The sequence below is a fragment of the Emydura macquarii genome, unplaced genomic scaffold, assembly GCF_026122565.2.
Source record: "Emydura macquarii macquarii isolate MOO-44397 ecotype Brisbane River unplaced genomic scaffold, CSIRO-AGI_Emac_v2 contig_691, whole genome shotgun sequence".
Classification (NCBI taxonomy): domain Eukaryota; kingdom Metazoa; phylum Chordata; order Testudines; family Chelidae; genus Emydura; species Emydura macquarii.
Genome location: NW_027130828.1, coordinates 8436561 through 8457407, shown reverse-complemented (window position 1 = coordinate 8457407; position 20847 = coordinate 8436561). Strand labels below are relative to the sequence as shown.

The 20847-nt window shown below is 45.1% G+C and overlaps 1 protein-coding gene across 1 annotated transcript; it reads right to left on the bottom strand.

Annotated features, from left to right (window-relative positions):
* Positions 1–12: 12 nt before the first annotated feature.
* SURF4 (surfeit 4) lies at positions 13–19375 on the bottom strand. The gene is made up of 6 exons (XM_067541865.1): positions 19168–19375; positions 7975–8161; positions 6318–6394; positions 5340–5383; positions 4349–4535; positions 13–3195 (listed from the first exon to the last, which is right to left on the bottom strand). Exons 1-6 carry the CDS (start codon positions 19213–19215, stop codon positions 2929–2931), a joined length of 810 nt encoding a protein of 269 aa, XP_067397966.1. The 5' UTR covers positions 19216–19375; the 3' UTR covers positions 13–2928.
* Between the last annotated feature and the right edge of the window lie 1472 nt (positions 19376–20847).

Below are 20847 nucleotides of genomic sequence, written 5' to 3'. Positions count from 1 at the left end.
ACGCAAGCTGGATACAACAAAGATGCCATAGTTTTATTTTGGTGGTTTCCAAAAATCAAAAACATTTTCAAAACACACGTAAGATACAAAATACAGCATAAAATGAGAATTTATACCAATTTCTCTTTCCACATAAAGCAGAAAAAAATGAATTCAGAGCACTTGGCAAAGCCAATTGGCAGATAACATCCTGCTTGGGAGAGAGCATTCCATCTGTTAGAGAAGTCACTGCATCGCTTCTGGGAGATACGTAGTACAGCAGTGCACGGGAGATGCAGCTAGCTCTGTTGCAAAGGACTGATGGGCTGAAAAGTCACGATTTGGGTATCGTGCTGTTGGGAAGAGAGCGTTGTATTTAAAAATAAGTCCTCCCCCTGGTGCTGCCATAGCACGATCTGTGCTGCACGGGATGGTGACATTCATCTTTCCTAAAGGGGAACATCCATGGTGTGGTGCCTGACCTTACTACAGGGCCACAGGCAGCCTCTTAAGAGAGAGGACTTGTGTGTAGCAGTTAGTATCTGAAATATTAAACAGTCCCTCTTCCAAAATGAGCAAACTCCTTAGCCAGGCAGAATGAAGGAATCAACCATCAGGATGCTAAGTGAGGGGTAGTTACAAAATCTGTTTCTACCTATTAAGTTATAAATACCAGAATCATCCACAGCAGCAGGAATGTTTGTTTGGAAGAGACTAATGGCTGCAGATGGGTGTGTGTGTGTGTGTGTGTGTGTGTGTGTGGGTGGGTGGGTGTGGGTGGGTGGGTGGTGGTGGTGTATTCTAAACAGGTGCAGTTAGTAACGGCAGTGTGAAAGTCAGATCCTTGCTGTACTTACTGAATGTCAGGAGAAAGCTGAAAGGTCTAGTTACCTGCACAATGATGATACAGGTACTCAGAACAGCTGAGGCAAAAAATCTCTCCTGCAAAACCTGCTGGGGGGTTGGGGGAAGGCCCCTGGGGGTAACTATTAAACTCCCTTGATTTTAAATTAATTTAAGAACTCTCCCAGGGATAGTGCCGTCTGTCACTGCATAGGCCATTCTCCCTTACAATGATGTCAATGGCTGAACATTCTTGGAGGCTTTTCTGTTTATCACCAGCTGCTGAGAATCTTGTTTTCCAGAATAAAGGCGGGAGGGAGTGTTAAATTGCCCTGTCCAGGTCAGTGGGCTTAGCAGTATTCCTTGGGGAGGAAAACCCAGCAGCTGCTAGCCTGCTGGAAATACTCCACTGTGCGGCTCTTCGAAGTGGACATGATGTGAGGCATTGATGCAGGAAACCAGGGCCGTTAGCCTTCTTAGTTGCTAATTAAAGTCACAGGGCTAGTCTCTCTCAGAATCCAAGTCAGTAAGACCAAAAACAAAAAACCACCCACCTTAGTCCACCAGCAGAGGGTGAAATGCCTTGTTTCAGCAGGGATGGATGTGGGGTGAAAGAGAAGATGTTACACTGATGGGGGCAAAAGGCAGGGCCTTTGTTTCCCCTGGAGCCAGTTAAGTTGAAGAATCATTTCCTCTGAGTGAAATGCACAGCAGCACGTTAGAATGCATAAGACACTGTCACATTCGGTACTTTCACTAAGAGTCTTAGCTGCTATTGTCAAAAATAAGGCAGATGCCCCTTGAAATATAGCACTGAGAATCAGCACAAGAAGGCATCCCACAGCTGATTTTTATATACAGTCTAGTACCAGAGCAATGGAGCCCACCCAGGAAAGTATTCTCCCCCCTAGCCCGTGAGAATGTGTGTTGGAATGCCAGAGCAGGGGCTTTCCCTTGAGAATTCTGCACCTGCCGTTGCTCAGTGAAAAAAATAAAGTTAAGATTTTGCATCTACAACAGACTGGCAGAAATGGATCAAGAGAGCAAAGGATTCTGTAGGCTGGAAGATCGGACACTGCTCTAAACTCACGGGGGGGGGGGTGATGATGCAAACCTGCATGGCATTATGAAATGCTCAGCTTTTGAGCATCTTCCTTGAGTGCCAGGAAGGGGGACTTTCACAGCTCCACCAATACTGGGTCCAGACGTAACTGCTCAGATTGAAAGAACTTGGAGCCACAGTTAGATACGTGGTGGCTGGCTGCAGAAAGGCGCTTTCTTTGGGAGTCACAGCCTGGCTTGCTCCTCTTTGTGTGGGGGAAATGCAGAAAAGGATGGATTTTGGCACAGCACTTTTTAAAATGAAGTCTAACTCTGGCTGGATGAGACCCTTCCCATTAACCCACTCCAAATCTCTTACTGAAATCTTTCAAGCAATATAACACTGCCCTCTTGCTCCGCTCCAGAACAGAAATGAGACATTCCATTTTCATTACGGGGAAAAAAAAACCCCCACCCTCTCTTTCCTCACCTAGAGAAGGATGCAGTTGTTCTGACATTCTCTTTCTTTCTTCCTCTCTGTCTTTGGGTGTGGAAAGGTCTTCCCTACACTCAGACCTGGGTACATAATACTGTAATTTTTAAGTGTCTTTTAGCGCAGCTCTCCACTTGAACAAACAATGCTCTAACCAGTGGCTGGGTTTTATATACACAAGATTTTTAGTTCTCCGAGTGGAATGGAATTCATTTGTTAGAATTAAAAAGGAAACTGAAAAGTGAATAAACAGCGCACTGAGCGATCCTGCTGTGCATCTGCTCCCAGTACTTTAAATTTAACTGAAAAACCTCAGTAAAACATAAATTCCTGGGGTTAGTTCCAATTCTAGGAAATAAAAAAAAAATAGACCTAGGCAATGTTCCTCGAAGAAGTAGGATTTATCATCTATTATCAGATTATTGGTGCCACTGTAAATTAAATTCTCAAGACATCTGTGCCTTTAACAAGGGGGGGTGGGTATGCGTCAAATGCTGGCAGTTTTTGTTGAATCCATAGAGAATCAGTCCTGGACCTACACTGTCGTGTCCTGAGAAGCTACATTGCTCCCGTTACCATTCTTTTTTCTTCTCGTCCATTGAGACGCCACCCGGACCCAGCGCCACCACCAGGAGAAGCCCTCCAATGACAGACATGGTCTGGAAGAAGTCGTACTTGAGGAAGTCATGCATGGGCTTGTAGGCTGGGATGGTCCAGAAGGCATTAAAGTAGATGTTGATGGCAAACAGCCAGATGACCAGAGTCAAGGCAGCCAGTTTGGTCTTAAAGCCAATCGCCACTAAGATCATTAGGGCTGTGCCCACAATGTTCTGGAGAATCTGCAGTAGCAGAGGGGAAAAATAGAGTCAGGTTATACACGGCTCTGTTAAGTTTAGTCTACATTTGTGGTGGCATATAGAGCACAGACACTGCATACACAGGTATAAAAAGCAGTGTAGATAGCCATAGCCCAGACAGTAGAGTGTCTTACACGCCTAAACACCAGGGTATAGATCCTGCATGGCCCTCTGCACACCCAAGCTGTCTCCCATGTACGATGGCCTGATTTTATAGGGACAGTCCTGATATTGGGGGCTGTGTAATATAGGCACCTGTTACCCCCTCCACCCCATCCTGATTTTTCACACTTGCTATCTTGTCACCCTACTCCCATGTTTACACTGCTAAAATTAGCAGTGTCATGACCCCTGCCTCCCTCCTGCCACAGCCTTTTCTTGTCATGGTGAAAACATCTGGCAGCAGGGAGCTGGAGTCTTTCCCCACTGCCAGAGCCTTTCACTGTGGTGTGTAGCTACACGTGTAGTGTCGGTACTCTGCAAGCTGCCATAAGTGTAGGCATAGCCTTAGAAAAATGTGTGTGTAGGAGGTATAGTCACTGCAGCATTGCTCAGAAAAATGCAATTAAACAGGCTGCTGTGATGCAGCTAGGCTGGGGCAGGTTATCACTAGGCTATTTGGCATCTCTAAATTCCTCCAGTAACTAAAGGGCCCTTTCCCACTACCTTTACTCATGCAAATAGTCCCACTGATTACAGTGATCCAGTGCCAGAACTTAGGTGACGGATGGCTGCAAAGGTCAACGTTCAGTATTTTATGTGGGACCCCTACAGTAGATTTTTGGGTACTGGTCCCTGGAATTTAGTTTCACATGGAAGCTCCCTCACCCAAATCTCATTTGGGAAGTGGTGAGTCGTCTGGGTTCTGATTTCTCTGCTGTCACTCAGGCCTGAAATATTTTTTACCCTACTGCTTAAACACGTGGAGCTATTCATTAGTTAAAAGACACTTTATCTGTCTCTAGCGAAGCAACTCAAATGCTTTACAGATGTTAACCCAGAACACGCCCAGGAGTTAAGAAGACAAGAAATTGATAAGGACCCGTGTGAGGATTGCAGGATTGGGCCCCACGTGGGCTGTAGCAGAGCAGTGGAGCCTAATGCTGGGATTCCCAGTTTGGTGCCAGATACTTACAGAAAAGAAGCTAACATCAAAATGTAGCAGTGTCATGAACATGAGGACCAGCAGCACGCGTCCACCCAGCTGCATGTACTGTTTGGGGGAGCTTTCCCGCATGGTTGGGACCCCGGCAAACATGCTTTTCCCCTCCGAGCGTGACTCAGCCAAGAGCAGCAGCAAGCCTCCCCCAAGGGCAAGGTTCCTGGGGAGACAGAGATGGGGAGGGGGGCATGGAGAAGAAAAATCTATAGGTCAGTGCAAGAATAAAGCCTCACCCCAGAGTTTGCTGGATGGGTCATGAAGACCATTCTAACTGAACAAGTGAGACCACCACCAACCACCTTGACTTGGTTCTCGCTCTGTCCCACAGCAATCTGCCCTGCAAGAAATCATCATGTTTCCCACTGATTCGGTAGTTCTCATGGCTCTGCAGATACAGGAGGATTGTGCATCCAGTGCTTGCAACCCTTACGACAATAGTGCAGAGCTGTGGAGCCTCCAAGCTTCTGTCAGATATGGCAGAGAGTGAAGAAGGCTGCATGGGTTTGTGTGGTTTTTGTTTTGTTTTTTAAAAAGGTGCAAATATTATGGGATGGAGATGACATTATGGGGTAGAGAGAGTTGCATACTGGGGAGTGGACTCCTTTCTGCCAGTCACCCTTGTCCAAATAGTTTCTGCCCCACCACACATTGCCAAAACTTCCCAAAAAGGACAGTGCATTGGCCGGTTGCACACTGGGATACCTACCCAGGGTGCACTGCACATTGACACACTCATTCCTGGCAAGTACGTGCAGTGCTGATGCAAGGAGCCAAGCATGCACAAGCAATATGCTAACTGCAGCAGGTTTGTGCTGACGTACTTTGTGTTGATCAAAGTTTGTAGTATAGTCATAGCTTTAGATGTGGGCCTTATAAAGATCTCTTCGTTCCTGTCCCTGGGTGACATGCACAGAATCAAGTGTGTGAGGACAGTCCAGAGAGGCAAAATAAAACTAGGACCTACCTCATCAAGAACTTCAGATCCCATAGAATGCTGTAGGCAATGGTCTGGGAGAAAAAAAGAAATACTGAAATATTTAAGCCATTTTCACCTCTTTAAGAAGGGAGAGCTTTTAGAGTGTTTGAAGTCAGTGTGATTAAATGCAGAACATACAAATCAATAGCATCTTTAAAAGGTACTTAGGTTAGCAAGTAGTTTGGCATGACGACAACGAGCTTTTATTAGAATCCATTTTGGATGCAGACGGTCAGGTTCACTCATTAGTCTCGGTGCTTTTTATAGCACAGCAGATCTGTGACCCTCAGAGCCTTTTGCAGATACTGTAGTGAATTAAGCCTCAACAACTCCCTGTGGCAGTCACGTATTCATCCCATTATATAGATGGGGAAAATCGAGAGTCAGGAAGGTTAAATTAAATACCCAAGATCACACAACTAGTCTGTGGCAAATTTGGGAATAAAACCCAGAAGTCCTATTATTCTGCTTTAGACCAAAAAAAAAAAAAAAAAGGTTAACAAAAAATCCTTCCTGTCCAAAATACATTTTTTTGCATTAAACTAAATGGGGGACCCTTTCACTTTGGGATATTCCTGTAGCAAGCACTGTGGCGGTCAAGACCAAAGCAATTAAAGGTCTCTTATGCAGTAGGCTGCTGAAGCTCATGTGAGTTGCAAAGGGGACCTCCTCCTTCTATATAGGACAGGATTGGCTAGATACTTATTTTTCTAAACCTTTCCAGCCAGCTGATCCTGTCTGCACCAGCATCCAAGGAAAACGTCTAGCCACTGTGTGTGTCAGAGGAAGAACAGCTGAAACCACATTGCCATCAAGAGATCATGGCCAATTGAAGGAGGGTAGTGGGCTCAATGGGAAGGTCAGTCCCTTGTACTGCGTTGATCTTAGACAGATCAGTCCCATTGGCGTTGGTGGGGAGGACCTGAAAGATAGGGATTGTACTTTGGAAGGCTTGAGGCTTCTTACCTGTAATGCTATAATTCCAAACAATCCGAAGCAAGCATACTGCACAAAGTTCCTACTCAGCACCAGGATGCAGCCGCCTGTGGAAGGGAAACGGACAGCATTACCACACCTCCAGCTCACACAGGAAGCAGCTGATTTTGGTTTGGTTTTGAACTTCAGTGGGTTAAGGATTTCATTTAGCCACGTCACCGACAGCCTCTGCTGGGAGATATCTTGTGTCAAAACACTGCTGGGTGTGTGTGTGTGTGTCAGAGTCAGCTTTAAAATCTGCATTCTCCAAGGAGCTTCTCTATAGTGAGACATTGTCTTATGGCTCCAGAAGAACATCTCTCCATTATTCCAGCAGGTGACGTAGCCAGGGGTCAGACATATGCTTTGTTTAGACCCTGGCACACAGTACTAAATTGGTAGCTGCCATGGAAGGGTACGGCTACTCTGCAATAAAAAGACCCATGGCACGGCCTCAGCTGGCTCCAGGCCAGCTAACTCAGGCTCGTGGGGTTCAGGCTGTGGGGTTATAAAATTGCAGCGTGGACATTTGGGCTCAGGCTGGCGCCCGTGTGCTGACACCTTGCAAGGTGGATGGGTCTCAGACCCTGGGCTCTAGCCCAAGCCTGAATGACTACACTGTTACTTTTAGTCCTGCAGTCTGAACCCAAGTCAATTGACCCGGGCTCTGACTCAGTGCTGCATGTTTTTTACTGCAGTGTAGACATACACGGAGTGCCACAAGAAGTTAAACAAGAAACAGCCACGTATGGATTGAATGTTGCCTTTCTTGTGGTGGTGGGGGGAGGATGATACTGTAGTTCTTTCGAGAATACAAGACATAAAAACAAAGACGCTTTCCTTTAAAATCTTGAATTCAAAAGGAAACGGATAGCATTTCCAGCAGGTGGATCCCCACATTGAGAACTGCTGACTAAAAGAAATCAATCTACAGGGGAAATCATTTAGCAAATTACATTTTTGCCTGGACAAAATACAAAAGCAAAAGCTGGATACAGGACTTGGAAAGACTAGGCAAGTGGAGAGTATGTGTGACAATTTTAAAAAGGGGGACACACAATATAAACAGAATTTAGTTACCTTTTCACCACTGACACTCAGCATGGACATAGACGCTAGACAAAGCGGCTAGTCTGTTTCACTTCCTAGCCCTCATGAACTAACACAGTGCTATTGTGTTTGTGGACAGGACTGGATTTAAATGCTTCCCTGCATAAAACAAGGCAAAATATTTTTCCAGTTGAAATTAGCCTCCATAAGATCCAGTAATGGGCTGAGACAAGAAAAATATGGCACTGGTCATTTTTATATACTGGACCAATTTTTTTTTTAAAATACAGGAAGCATTTTATTTACAGAATGCACCTCTCAAGATCTGGGTACACATACAGAATTAAATAGTATTTTTATCTATCAACTAAGGGACTCCTCAGAGTTGTCATTGACCAAGAGGTGCCATGTGGACTCAAACTCAAGGAACGAAACATGGGAGATCAATGAAAAGCCTTTATTCAACCTATGAAGCATCATCCAAATATAAAGCGCTTGATGGGTGAAGAAAAATAAACTAGGCTTCCCATGCTCACATGGGCCAGAAATTCTAATGTGCTTTGGCATCTGCCCTAATAGGACATTAAGAGCCACTTACTCAGCTGTCCAAAGAGATTTAGGAACACAAAGATGGAGGCCAGGAAATAGCCACAGTTCCACGTGGCATCAATGTAATCCCTCTGCTCGCTCCACTGGAACCACATGCGGATGCCATCCTCCAGGAAAGTGCTGATCAGGCACAGACGGGCCACGTGGGGAAGGTACTGCTTCGTCACTCTCAGGAACTACATGGGCAGACAGGGCAGTGAGCAGAGCAAGGGCAGGAGGAGTAACATCCAAGGCAAACAAGAGCCATGCATCTCTGCAGGCCTATCATTGGCGTGCGTAGACCCCGCCCGCCCCCCCTAAACAGATGTGCTGGGGGAACTGGATACAGCCAAACCCTCTCGCTATCACTCTGGTTTAAAACACATATGCCCTGACATTTCCCCGGTTCTCATTGAAATTAATGAAAATTTGGCCATTGATACCATGGATCAGGCTATATGTTTCTGCTTAATGGGCACTTACTTGTGGAGGGAAGCTCATGTTTTTAACACATTGCAGTATCAGGCCTAAGACTCTCCTATATGATAGTAAAAGGGTTTGACTGTAGATGAAAACTGACCTTGACACCACCCACCCACCCCCACCCCCACCCACCCACAAGTTCAGCCCATATTCCCATTAAGAATCACATCCCACATAACAAAAACACCACTACTCAGGAAGACAAACTAGGCAGTTATATAGAACTGCAGTTCAATGCAACCTAGTATTTAAAAAAATTAACTATCACCAAGATGCAAGAGTAACTGAGCACACAGCTTCTCTTTTTGGGAATGAAAGTGGTGTCTGATCCTGCGAAGAGAATGCTGAAAACTTACCCTTAGGTCGCTCTGCCATTATGATAATTATAGATCATACAGGAGCAATTACTGCTGAGCAGAACCAAGACATACACCCCAGGGAGTCTAGCTTCTTGTACAAATTATATGCATGCAAGATATATGGAAATATGCAAATACTGTCCGTACTTATTTAAAAAAAAAATCTAGTCAACTCTTTACTCTCAGTATTCAGCTGGTGTATCGTTTAAGTCTCCACTAATATTTAAGTAATTGTAACAGGGCACTAAGGTATATCCTGATGGGGATTAATAACTGGTTGGAGATTTAATAGTCAGACACAAATCTCAGTGTAACGGGCCACAGTTGCGGTGTGCAAAGGGAGCCCTGCAGGCACCTAGAACATATATGACAAATCAGCAACTTTTTTTGTGCAGGCAGTGCCAGGGTTATATGTACCTTTTGGGCAAGCTGGCATACACGTGCTTGATGGACTCTTGCACTCTATTACTGAAAATGTAGAACCACTGCATTGATTCCAGGTTAATATTAAAAAGTGCCTGGTGTTATTCCTCCACCAACCCCACCATCCCTTTGGTACAGAAAGGATTAATAAAAGTTATTTCCTAACAAAATCCTAGAAACCTGCAAATAGCACATTCCACTTGCATAGAAAGCAGTGATGTTTGCAGGCAATGCAGTAGTACCAAGAGACATTTGGTAATAGGAAGCGCCTACCGGCTGAAAGTGAGGAGACTGTTTATTTTAGGGTCCTTAAGAAACATCTCTAGGGCATCAACACCAGGTGCAGAATAGCCAAATTACCATTTCACTTTGTCAGGGATGTAATTCAAGTGACATCTGTCAGGTGGTGTGTGCAAGATAGATATGATCAACTCTAAATTAAACAGCAGAAGAGAGGAACCAGGAGGTTCCTATCTCCAGATTTTATGGGCGAGTCAGACTGAGCAATATCACAGCCAAAGGCATGCACATGCCTGGCTCCTGATGCAGAAATGCCAGGTTTTGCAGAGACGCCTGCTTTAGCAGTAAGGGAACTATGTGTTATAACCTCCCCCACCCACCCACAGTACCCTATGTGTATTAAAATATGTCTTTTTATAGGACTGTATTTGATTCAAGTAGTTTTACTCAGTGTTAGAATCAAAACTAAGTTCAGTGGGGGGAGAAAAAAAACCCCACACAATACCAAACCAACCAACTCACCTATGTACAGGTTTTCTGGACGGATACATTTCTTATGATCTTTGTCATTTAGTGAGATACAAACAGAGCTACTAAACACACATTAATACAAGGGAGATGTGGCCAAAAGTAACCAATACGAAGTTAAAAAAAAAAAAGAAAAACCCTCCTTTGCATGGTCCAAAACAGCAAATTAAGAGGCCTTCAAACTGTATTTGAGTTACCTAAGGAACTTCTACATGCATCCCAAGAGGAGAAAACAAAACAAACAAAACTCTTAAATTGATCATTATTGTACATAACATTTAAAGTATGCCAAATTTTGCGCTTGAACTCTTGGATGAAAGGTATAATTTTATTATCATCTGCATGTAAGTGTGTTGTTTTATTTTTTTTTAAACTACAAATGCCGTAATTTTGTTCCCATTTTTAAAAAAAAGAAAAAACCATGCCTGAGCCCACAATAAATATGTCTTTTCTGTTGCCCGAGCCTCTGCAAGTTAATAAGCCCTGTTCTCAGAATTAGGCAATCATGCTGACTTTGCTAACAAACAAACAAGCCATGTGATGACTTCCATGGAAGAGGATAAGATTGTCAGGGAAAAAAAGAGAGTTACAAATCAAGCTTCGAAGGCACAATCCAAAGACTAATTTTGAGAAGAGTCCTTTTCTGCGGCACAGACAGAAATGATCACAAACAGATACTCCTAGGGGAATTCTGCACCAAAAAGTTAAAAATTCTGCACAGAATATTTTAAAATTCTGTGTGCAACTGTGGCTCCCACTGTCGGCCCTAGGCATGGCGACACCCCAGCTGTCATGCAGGGGGCTGATAGAAGGAGATCACAAATTCTGGGGGGGAAAAATAAAATTCTGCAGGAAACATTAATTCTGCACAAATTCTGCATTGTGCAGAATTCCAGCAGGAGTAAACAGAGACAGACACAAGAAAAAAAAAAAAAAAAAAAAAAAGTTAAATGCCTATAGAACAGTACTGGACAGAAAGTACAGAATGTCTACAAAAAAGTACGAGGGAGTTTCTACAGCAAGTCTTACTTCTCAGCTTGGAAATAATCTAAGGTTTTGCTTGTATAACATGATAGACATTTAATGAATTTTTATCAGGATGAAGTAGCGCTTTCCAACATCAATCTAATGATCGAGAAGCTTTCAAAGTGCCCAGCAACACCCTGATCTGCCACATTGGACAGGAAAGCATAATAGCTCAACACCTGGCCGTCAGGAGGGTTGAAAGCAACTGTTAGCATCAGTGCATTGCTCTGGAAATCCCCAAGCAAAAAAATAAATGCACAAACAGCAAATTGGAAATAGTGTGCAAACTTTTCTTCCTAGAACAAGAGGAATGGGGTCTATGTAGGTGGAGAGTGTACAGGATATCCAGCATATGTAAGAGACCTTCTAAAAACAGTGGCTGATCTGGAATGGAAGGCTCAAATGCCCAAGCAAAAGAGGCAGGCTGTGATCCAAGTTCAAAGGTTAAAGTTTTCACTAGAGATCCTTACCTGATGTCTGGTCTACACGACAGACCTACGTCGGTATAACTATGTCGCTCAGGGGTGTGAAAAATCCAGACCCTGACCTACCCTCCCGTGGAGGCAGCGCTATGTTGATAGGAGAGCTTCTCTCACTGACAAAGGCTGTGTCTACACTGCCAGTGCAGGATCGATTTTGCAGGTTTGAATGAGCGGCAGTAAAGACACGCTCAGTCGAACCCAGAAGCCGACTCTGTAAATCCATCCCGGCAAGTAGCATAGCGCTGCGTCGACAGGAGTGCATTTCTTGTTGGCGCAGTGCAGTGGAGACGCCGCGGTAAGTAGACGTTAGGACGTCAATGGGAGATATGCAAGGTACTGTACATAGCTTGTGTATCTCCCGTCAACTGCTGCCGAAATCTGCGGCCAGTGTAGACCAGGCCTTAGCTAGGGGAGGTGGAGTAACTACGCCAACAGGAGAGCTCTCCCGTCAGCTTAGATCAGTGGTTCCCAACCTTTTTGGCTCGAGGGCCACAGATATCATTTTACAACCCTGAAGGGCCACCAGTCTCCGCCAGCAGGTCGCCCCTCACTGCAGCCAGACCGAAGGAGTTCAGCAACCTGAGACCCTAGGCAGTGGCTCCCTTCTGCAGACAGGGAGACAGGAGATCAGTGCTCCTCTCCCTCTGGCTCCAGCAGGGACCCCAGCACCTATGGACCTAGGCGGAGCACTTTGCTGTGCTCCCTGCTACAGCCAGGGGGTGGGGAGCGCTGATCTCCCATCCCCTTGGCTGCAGCAAGGAGCTTGCACCAGTCTTTTAGCCCCGTGGAATCACGCTCTGTCTGGGTCCTTAGGCAGTGGCTCCCTTCTACAGCCTGTGGGAGGGGAGCCTCGGGCCACTTTGAAAGCTCCCGCGGGCCACTTTTGGCCCCCAGGCCACAGGTTGGGAACCACTGGCTTAGAGCATCTTGGTTAAAGCACTGCAGCTGCACTGCAGCAGCGTTTTAAGTGTAGACTTTCCCCGAGTTTACACTCGAAGTGACGTACCTACCCGGTGGCTATAACTGGAGCAGCTTTGTGGTCATACGGACCCGCAGCTTGCTGAAAAGATTGGGTTGTCTAGTGAGCAAATGGCACCTGCCCTGCTTGCAGCTCCAAGGCCTGTTAGAACAGACCACGCTGAGATGTCAAGACAAGCTCCCCCATCTGACAAACTAGCTAGGTTCAAGACAGAAACCAAGACTCTCCATCCCAGGTGTCGGAGCAGGTTGGGCTAATGCCAAGTGAATTCATGGGGCATGGGGAACAGACTCTCCAACAGCCATCTCTTTCCTCTCCACGCAAAGCATGTGCAAACCCAACCTGCCGGGGAAAGCCAAATCAGCTCTCCCCTCCTAGGGTTCTGAGGAAGGGTGAGTGTGCGCATGCTGAATTAAAGACCTCACTCTAGTTCACCCGCATGGAAGCATGTAATTCTGGGTTACCAACCTGGCCTCTCCCAGGGTATTCTGCACACGTCTGCCTCTATGAGAGAGAAAAGATTCCCAACTTTGACAGCAGCTTTTCCCGAACCGTAACCCTGTTCTTCAGTTACATCGGAAGCTGGAGAGCTTTAGAGAGGTTTAACTAAGGGTATGTCTACACTACTGTGCCACTACAGCATCGTAGTATAGATACTTCTTACATCGATGGAAGGGGGTTTTCGGTCAGTGCAGTTAATTCACCTCTCTGAGAAGCGGCAGCTAGGTCAATGGAATGATCCTTCCACTAACCTAGCTGCACCTATAGCACGTGGGGGGCAGGTTAGGTCGATCTAACTACGTCGCACAGGGCATGACATTTTTCACAATGTAGCTACATCGATCTAATTTTTAAGTGGAGACCAGGCCCAGGGGGAGAAAAAAAAACCCCAAACTGTCCACACATCTCTGAATGGGGTGGGCAGGGGGACAAATTATTTAGGGTGGTTCAGGGTGTGGTTGTCTGTACCAATGAAGTTAGGAGGAATGAGAGGCAGTTAAAGAAAAAAAAAAAAAGCTTCCCAAATCTTTCCTTTTCTTCATGAGTGCTGTCTGGAAAGTATCTAGATGAATAGATACAATTGTAGGGATCAATATAGAAACTTCAACTGTTAAACAACAAATCGATCAAGTTAACAAGCCAATGAAAGATGAAATTATACATTCTACAAGAGGGAGTTTTTAAATTTAGCTTAAACTGCGGGGAAGAGGAGGAGAGGTTAAAATGATTTGATAAAGCAGGAGCAGGAAAATGAAAAGGTGGAGAGGAGCCTGCCTTGGCCACTTATGCACAAGAAAGTGAAGCACAAGAGGGAACATAATGAGAGCTTGTGTCTCGAAGATCAGCAGGAACAAGACTATGGAAGTTTGAAAAATAAGCCCACGTGCTAAGGGGCAGCTCTGCTTCCCAGCGTCAGCTTTCGAACCTACCATCTTTTGTTGGGAACTTGCCTCATTGTCGCCTTTCCCTGAAACCAAACAACCCAGGAGAGAAAGTTTAAATTGCTCCCTCACTCAGGCTACCTCCCCTCTCAGCACATACAGGAAAGAGAATTTCACGTTACCTAGTAAACATGAGTGCCCGTTGCCATCCACTCAGTGGAAGACCAGTAAGATAGCTCGAAGGCTAAGCCGGGAACAATGCTAGGCAGCCTTATCACAACGCAAACGATCTTCTGACATCCCTCATGCATGCAGCTGTATTTATGCAACGTGCTACGCTGCAGGTAAGCATTGAAGCCACTGCTCATAGCAAACAGAGAAAATGAGTCAAAGCTGGAAATAGACTATGTAAGAAAAAAGTGTAAGACTGACTGAGGAGTTCTAGGAGGAGAGGAGAAACATTATTTCGTTAGTTAACTATGATAGTGTGTGACGTGTATCAGCAGTGTCTAATGATTTTAGGATTAAGAATACCCATACACTAAACTCTCGCAGTGATTTAACTAGGTACAGAGGAATTTATTTGGAATGGGTAATTTCTAGTGATGGGACTGCATCAACAGGACCAAATCAGAATGCCAGATCCAGACATCAACTGCCTTGAAGTTCTGATCCACATGTTACAGCTTGGGCCCATCTCTAGTAATCATGATTTATATACCTCATTTCAACACCCTGAAGCACCATGCAAACTATAGCTATAATAATCACTTCAACCTCTGGAGTGCAGCTGTTTAACAGGTCAGAGTAACAGATTAGGAAGTTAATACCTTATCCAACTGAAATGACACAGGAATTAGAAGTACACAGGATGTAATTACCCGAGCTTCATAGACACCATGCACTTAAGGTAAGACTAAATTGTTCAAGTGAGGGAAGGAGAAAATGTTAATCTTGTAGTGCATATGCAGCTCAGTGTTTTCTATACACTGAATATCCAAATGGTCTTATTCTGTGGGCCTGGCACTGACCATACTGAAGACTGCATCTCACACAGGCATAGCCAAAGCTCCTGGAAAAAACTAAACAAAATTATCTCAAAGGACAACTGGTTCTTCACTCCCAGCCAAGTCATCAACACACACAGCAGAAGGGCTTTGTCTTGCCCTTTTCTCCTCTAATGAGGGCAGTAAACCAAGCCCTGTGGAGGATATAGACAGATTTAAATACTCTTCTTAGTTTAGGAATACACACACACACACACTCCAGGAGCCAGTGTTCCCTGGTACAAGTCCCTTCTCAAAATCTCTTTCCTCAAGGAGGCTATGTAATCCTATAAACCAACCAAAAAATAAAGAAGTGAAACAAACCTTTGACACACATGCATTACTCCCTTAAGTGATTGGCAGTGTTCTTGTCAAAAGCTTGTCTCTTTTGTCAACGTAAGTTGGCCCAATAAAAGATTTTACCTCACCCACCTTGTCTCCTTAAGTGATCGCATTGTCATGCTTCCCCACCACATCCTGTGTTAACTCCTACTGTCATCTTTTGTCTAAGTTGTAAGATCTTGAAAAAGAGACTCTGTCTCTCTATATACACACACACCTCTAAAGCACCATGCACAGTTATGGCACTAACGAAGTAATAAGCAATAATGAATGCAGCAGCCAGGGATACTGTAGAAAGGCTATGATTTTAAGGATGATGCACACAGAAGATCTGGATCCTATTCCTGGCTCTGATATAGACTTCTTATAGAAACAAGGTGAGTGAGGTAATACCTTTTTACTTGTGATTGTTGGTGGGGACACAGGTACATAGACTTCTCATGTTACCTTGGGCAAACTTAGGTTTGGATTTCACCAAGGTGCTTATTTTAAAGCAGGGATAATGATGTGAACTCCCATCCCCCCATTATACTTTCTGATCATGACCACTGCACAATAGAAGCATTTTTTTTTTTTTTTTTTTTTTAAAAACAAAAGCAGCTTTCATTTCGCCAAGCGTCACCTGCAGATCTCGTCTCCAGAATGCCAGAGGGGACACTACGAGCAATAAGAATGCTCCCAAGTTCATAGGGAAAGAGGCTCCTCTGTTTATTCCTGAATTAGTGACGGTAGAATCAAAGCAGTAAAGGCAGCTGCCAAGTAAACAGCGCAGAGAAACTTGGACTGCAACGTGCCATTTACAGTCGCCTGCTTCTGATAAAGACACATGACCCATCCCCGCAACACCGATGCGGAGCCACTCTATTTCTCTATGGAGAGAGGAACAACTCCTGCAAATCTAGGTAGGTAGTGCAGACTCAATGTAGTACCTAGTTACAGCTACTTCAGCCTTGGATAATGCAGACAGTATTTAGCTACACATTTAAAGGCTCAGTCTTGAACATTTTATTTTCAGACAGAAGCTCTCAGCACTGATCCTTGAAAAGCTTTGCTCCCTTGTATGGAGTTTCTTTTCCACTTCATGGCAGCACCCACGTTCCATGGCGATGTGAGACTAAACCAAGCAAACAACAATTCCACCTCACCTGCAGTTAGACAGTAAGCTCTTTGGGGAAGGGACTGCATCTTCTGTTTGTACAGGACACTATAAATAATTATTCCCCACCCCATCAAATCAGGTAAGCTGGTTCTACCCTAAGCACTCACACCTGCCAACCTGCAAAGCCCACCCAATTTAAAGCGCACAGTTAAGAAAACACCAGACAAAACAGGTGTGTTTTATATTGCACATCCATGAAGTGGCCAAACTGGCTCTAAGAAAGAGCATTTCCAGAGGCAAGGTCAATCCCAAACTCAATCTATCTCCCCTCCAGAACACATAACCAGCTCTGTAACACACTTGTGTATGCCATCTTCCCTCTAGTGGCTGGTCCACATATGGCTTAAAAGCCTATTACTGCTGCTTGTTAGCAGCCTTACTCCTTTAGATCCAGGGGCAGAGGCCTATGCTTTAGGTGCCAAAGGGTAACAGGTTTGATCCTCCCTACTAACCAATAGACATGGTCATTACACCTGCCCCTCAGGGAGAAAGCAAGAGCATTTTCACTAGTCTCAACTGTTATAACAAGTAATAGGGAGGAATAAGGCTTCAATGAGGAGACATCTAAAGCCTAGGGTATTAGTCCAATATAACCACCCCACCCATCAAAAAAAGCTTCAGTCTCACCCCAGTTTAAATATTTTGTTCCAAATGATCTAAGGGCTTCCTTAATACAGAATGCCACCCATGCAAAAATATACCCCATGTGCATTGTTTTGTAAACTCACTCCCATACTCATGGGGGTTTGTGTTTTAGCAGCACATGTAGCAGTTAGAATAAGCAGGGGGCAATTATTTGGACCTAGAGTTAGCAAATGAATTACTTACTTGCAAAACCTAAGAGTTGTTTTGCAATCTGATGGCTGAGTGTCTGCAAACATCAGGAATATGCTGTAGCTAAGAATAGTCACTTTTAAATAAAATGGAGTCAAAAAGTTGTTTCAGTTAAATTATTCCAGGAAGGGACAGACAGGGCTTCACCCTGGACAAAAAGGCTTTCAAGAGTTCTTAAAAAATATTTAAGATACCAGAAATAGTCACATGGGAAGGAACACAGAGGTATTTTCAAAAAGTCAGTAGCAGCTAGGACTAAAATGTCATAAAATTCAGCAAATGATATGAACACAATACCAGGACGGTTTATCTTGTCTTCCCACTTCTGGTGGATCAAAAAGATGAACTGGGCCTGATTCTGACACCCTTATTCAGGCTGAGTACTACCACACACCACGCTTAATTCCATTGAAATCAACATAAAGACTGCAGAATCTTGCCCTAAACAGGCTCTCTTTCTATATAAAAGACAGATAATGGCAGGCTTTTCCAGTGCCCATCAGTTACAGGCATACAAGTGTGGCATATCCATTTCAGACCCTGTAATATGCATCATCCAACCTTCATGCTGCTTCAGGAGTCTAGAACAAGATCAAGTGAGATCTTAGGTACAGGCAGCCAGGTGTTACTAGCTAATTTTAAACATATCGGTCACCAAGCCAACAAAGATTTTGCTTTACCACACTGTCACTGACTTCTTCATTCATATTATTCTGCTCACTCACAACAAGATGAAAGATTCTAAGCTTTGACTTATCACAGACATCTGTATTACACAGTAGCACAAGATGGTGCTAAGCTGGCATCAGCATCAACAAGGACCGTTTATACAGGACTATTTAACAATCCTTGTCAACTTTTGTTCTGAACCTAAAGCATAGGCAGAGACCTATGGTTCCACCTCATCTCTTCCACTTAATGATTGTGGACATGGTCTGAGCAACCTGGGGTCAGGATTTTCCATTATCATTTCACCCGTTCTCTGTTGCCACATGCCACCCGGACACTTCTTGGAAAGAGATTGGAAGAATGGCTTGGACTTCCCTATGCCCTTAAGGGACTCTTTACACTAATTAACAGATAGGAAGGAGTCAGGATCCCAGGAGAGGGGGGGTTGTAGCACTGATCTGACAGTTTCATTCAAAGCATAGCACAACATGGGCTCCAGGATGATGGCAAGATTCATTCCTTCCTGGGTAACAAAAATGACTAATACCTCTTTAGTTGTTGGAGAGCAGGATTACCATCAACCATCACACCCCTAGAATAAAGGAGACTAATGCCTCATGTCCCTTCCAGGCTATACACCATTGTCTGATCCCCCATCATTCTGGAGGTGGGGGGGATAGACTCATAGATTTTAAGGCCACAAGGGACCATCATGATCTAGTCCAACCTCCTGCACATTGCAAGCCACAGACCCTCGGCCACCCACTCCTGCAGGAGGCCCATAACCTCTGGCTTAGTTACTGAAGTCCCCAAATCAGAGAGACAGACCCCAGAGCCCCTTCCAGGGCACACACTGCTGAGCGATCCCTCCTTTACTCACAGGGTGCAGGGACAAACATCCTGGTCCCTCTGGGGAACAAACCACTGACTGTTCCCCTACCCCACCGATATTCTAGGGTGTTGGCCTGTTGGAGGCATGCACCACGGAGGGATCCCCCATTATCCTGGGAGGAGCAGGATCCCATGGCAGGATTATTCAGGGACACACAAGATTAGCTGATTCACATTTATTCTGGGGTGGGGAAAATGGGGACAGACTTTAGAGCCCTCAAGAGGTACCTATCACAGACCAGTTCCCCTCGCAGTGGGCAAACCCCATAGCCCCCCGAGAGGGCTACACCTCATGTCCCTATCTGTGTGGAGGAGGCCTCCATCCCAGGGAAGGGATAAGAAGGAGGGATACACACCCACCTGGTCTGCAAAGTCTTCAGCTGTGCTCATTAGATCATTCTGGCCCATGATCTCAGCTGCTGGCTGGGTGCTGCAGCGGGGGGATTCCTCCAGGCCGGGTGTACGTCTGCTGCCTGGGCTCGCTCACAACCCTGCCCCTACCTCTGCCTCTGTTGCTGCTGCAATGCAAGCTCCACAGGAAGTGGCTCTGCGGCTGCAAAAGCTGCTGCTCTCTCCTGCTTCTGCCACGTAGGCCAACTCTTAAAGGAACAGCGCTAGCAGCAGGAGGATCCCTGAGAAGAGAAGGCGGGAGGGAGGCGATTGCATGTTCAGGGAAGGGACAGGAGACAAGTTTTCCTATCTCTAGCGTGTGTCTCACTCTTAAAGGGACCTCAGCAGCCCTGTGAAAGCCGCCCATGGAAGGGAAGAGGAGGCTCTTTCATGCAAATCACTGCCCCGAAATCAGCGATGGGCAAAGCCTGGTTGATTTGGGGTTCAGTTTTGCAAAACCTTGTTTGCCAAACCAAAGCGGGGGGCGGTTTGGATCCAGGACCCATTTTATGGGAACCCAGGAAACACACAAAGTTTGCCTGAGGTGGTGGATCTGCAGAACTGGTGGGGATTTTCAGCGTGCAAAATCCTCTGTTTGGAGTTTGTTTTGTGATTTAGAGCATAGAAAATCAGGGTTGGAAGGGACCTCAGCAGGTCATTTAGTCCAATCCCCTGCTCAAAGCAGGATCAGTGCCAATTAAATCTATTCTACTCTATACTGCTTCTTGTACAGTGCCCCTGCCTATGGTATCTGAGCACTTCCGTGGCATGTGAACCTCATTTGATTCTATCCCGCAGCAGGGCTGTAACCAGGGTGGGGCAAGTGGGGCAGCTGCCCAGGGCACAAAACCACGGGGGCAAAAAAATTCCCCCCAAAATGGTGTGCTAAATATGCTTGCTCACCCCAGGCATTAAAATGCCTAGTTACCGCTCTGCTCCCCAGTATTCAAGGTGGAGTAAGTGAGGAAGCTTTGTTTGTTTGGGGAGGAAAAGTTCTAGTTTTGATCCATCTCTTCCTGAAATAAAAGTAGTTGCAAAATAGGATGGCAGACTATGAAAGGAAAATCCTCATCATCAGTGCCAAGGAGCTGCAATATGCAACTGAAAAAGATTCCTACTGCAAAACCAATCTCATCCCCTTCTCCCCCAGCATATTTTTCTAAGTACAAGCATGTGCTGATCGCCAAACCCCTTGTACATCTGTTCCCCAGCTCAGATTTACCCAGCAAAGCCAAAGGCGAAGAGGACGTTGATTTGAAAATGCTTTTTAATATAGACAGATTTATAAAAACGTATCTGGGTGCAATGTAGTAAAACTAAACAGAGGAGTCCTGAAGTGAAATGAGCAAAGAAGGGATGCAGGAGTTATTGCAGAATTAGCTTTGAAGCAAGATCTGGTCAGAAGAGCTGCCAAATCTGCATCCACAGAAGGGCCCAGGTGAGGAGGCCACCACACACCGGAGACAAGTTGCTGCGTGGTGTGATGTTCACTGTGAATGCTCTGGTACTATGGAGGATAGAACACAAGCTTCTTCTTCTTACCTGTATGTGCATTAATAAGTTTGTTGTTGGTTTGTTTGTTTTTTTTAAATACCTTATACTGAATACAACATACAAAACAGAGATTTGGAAAGGAAAAAAAATTCTCCA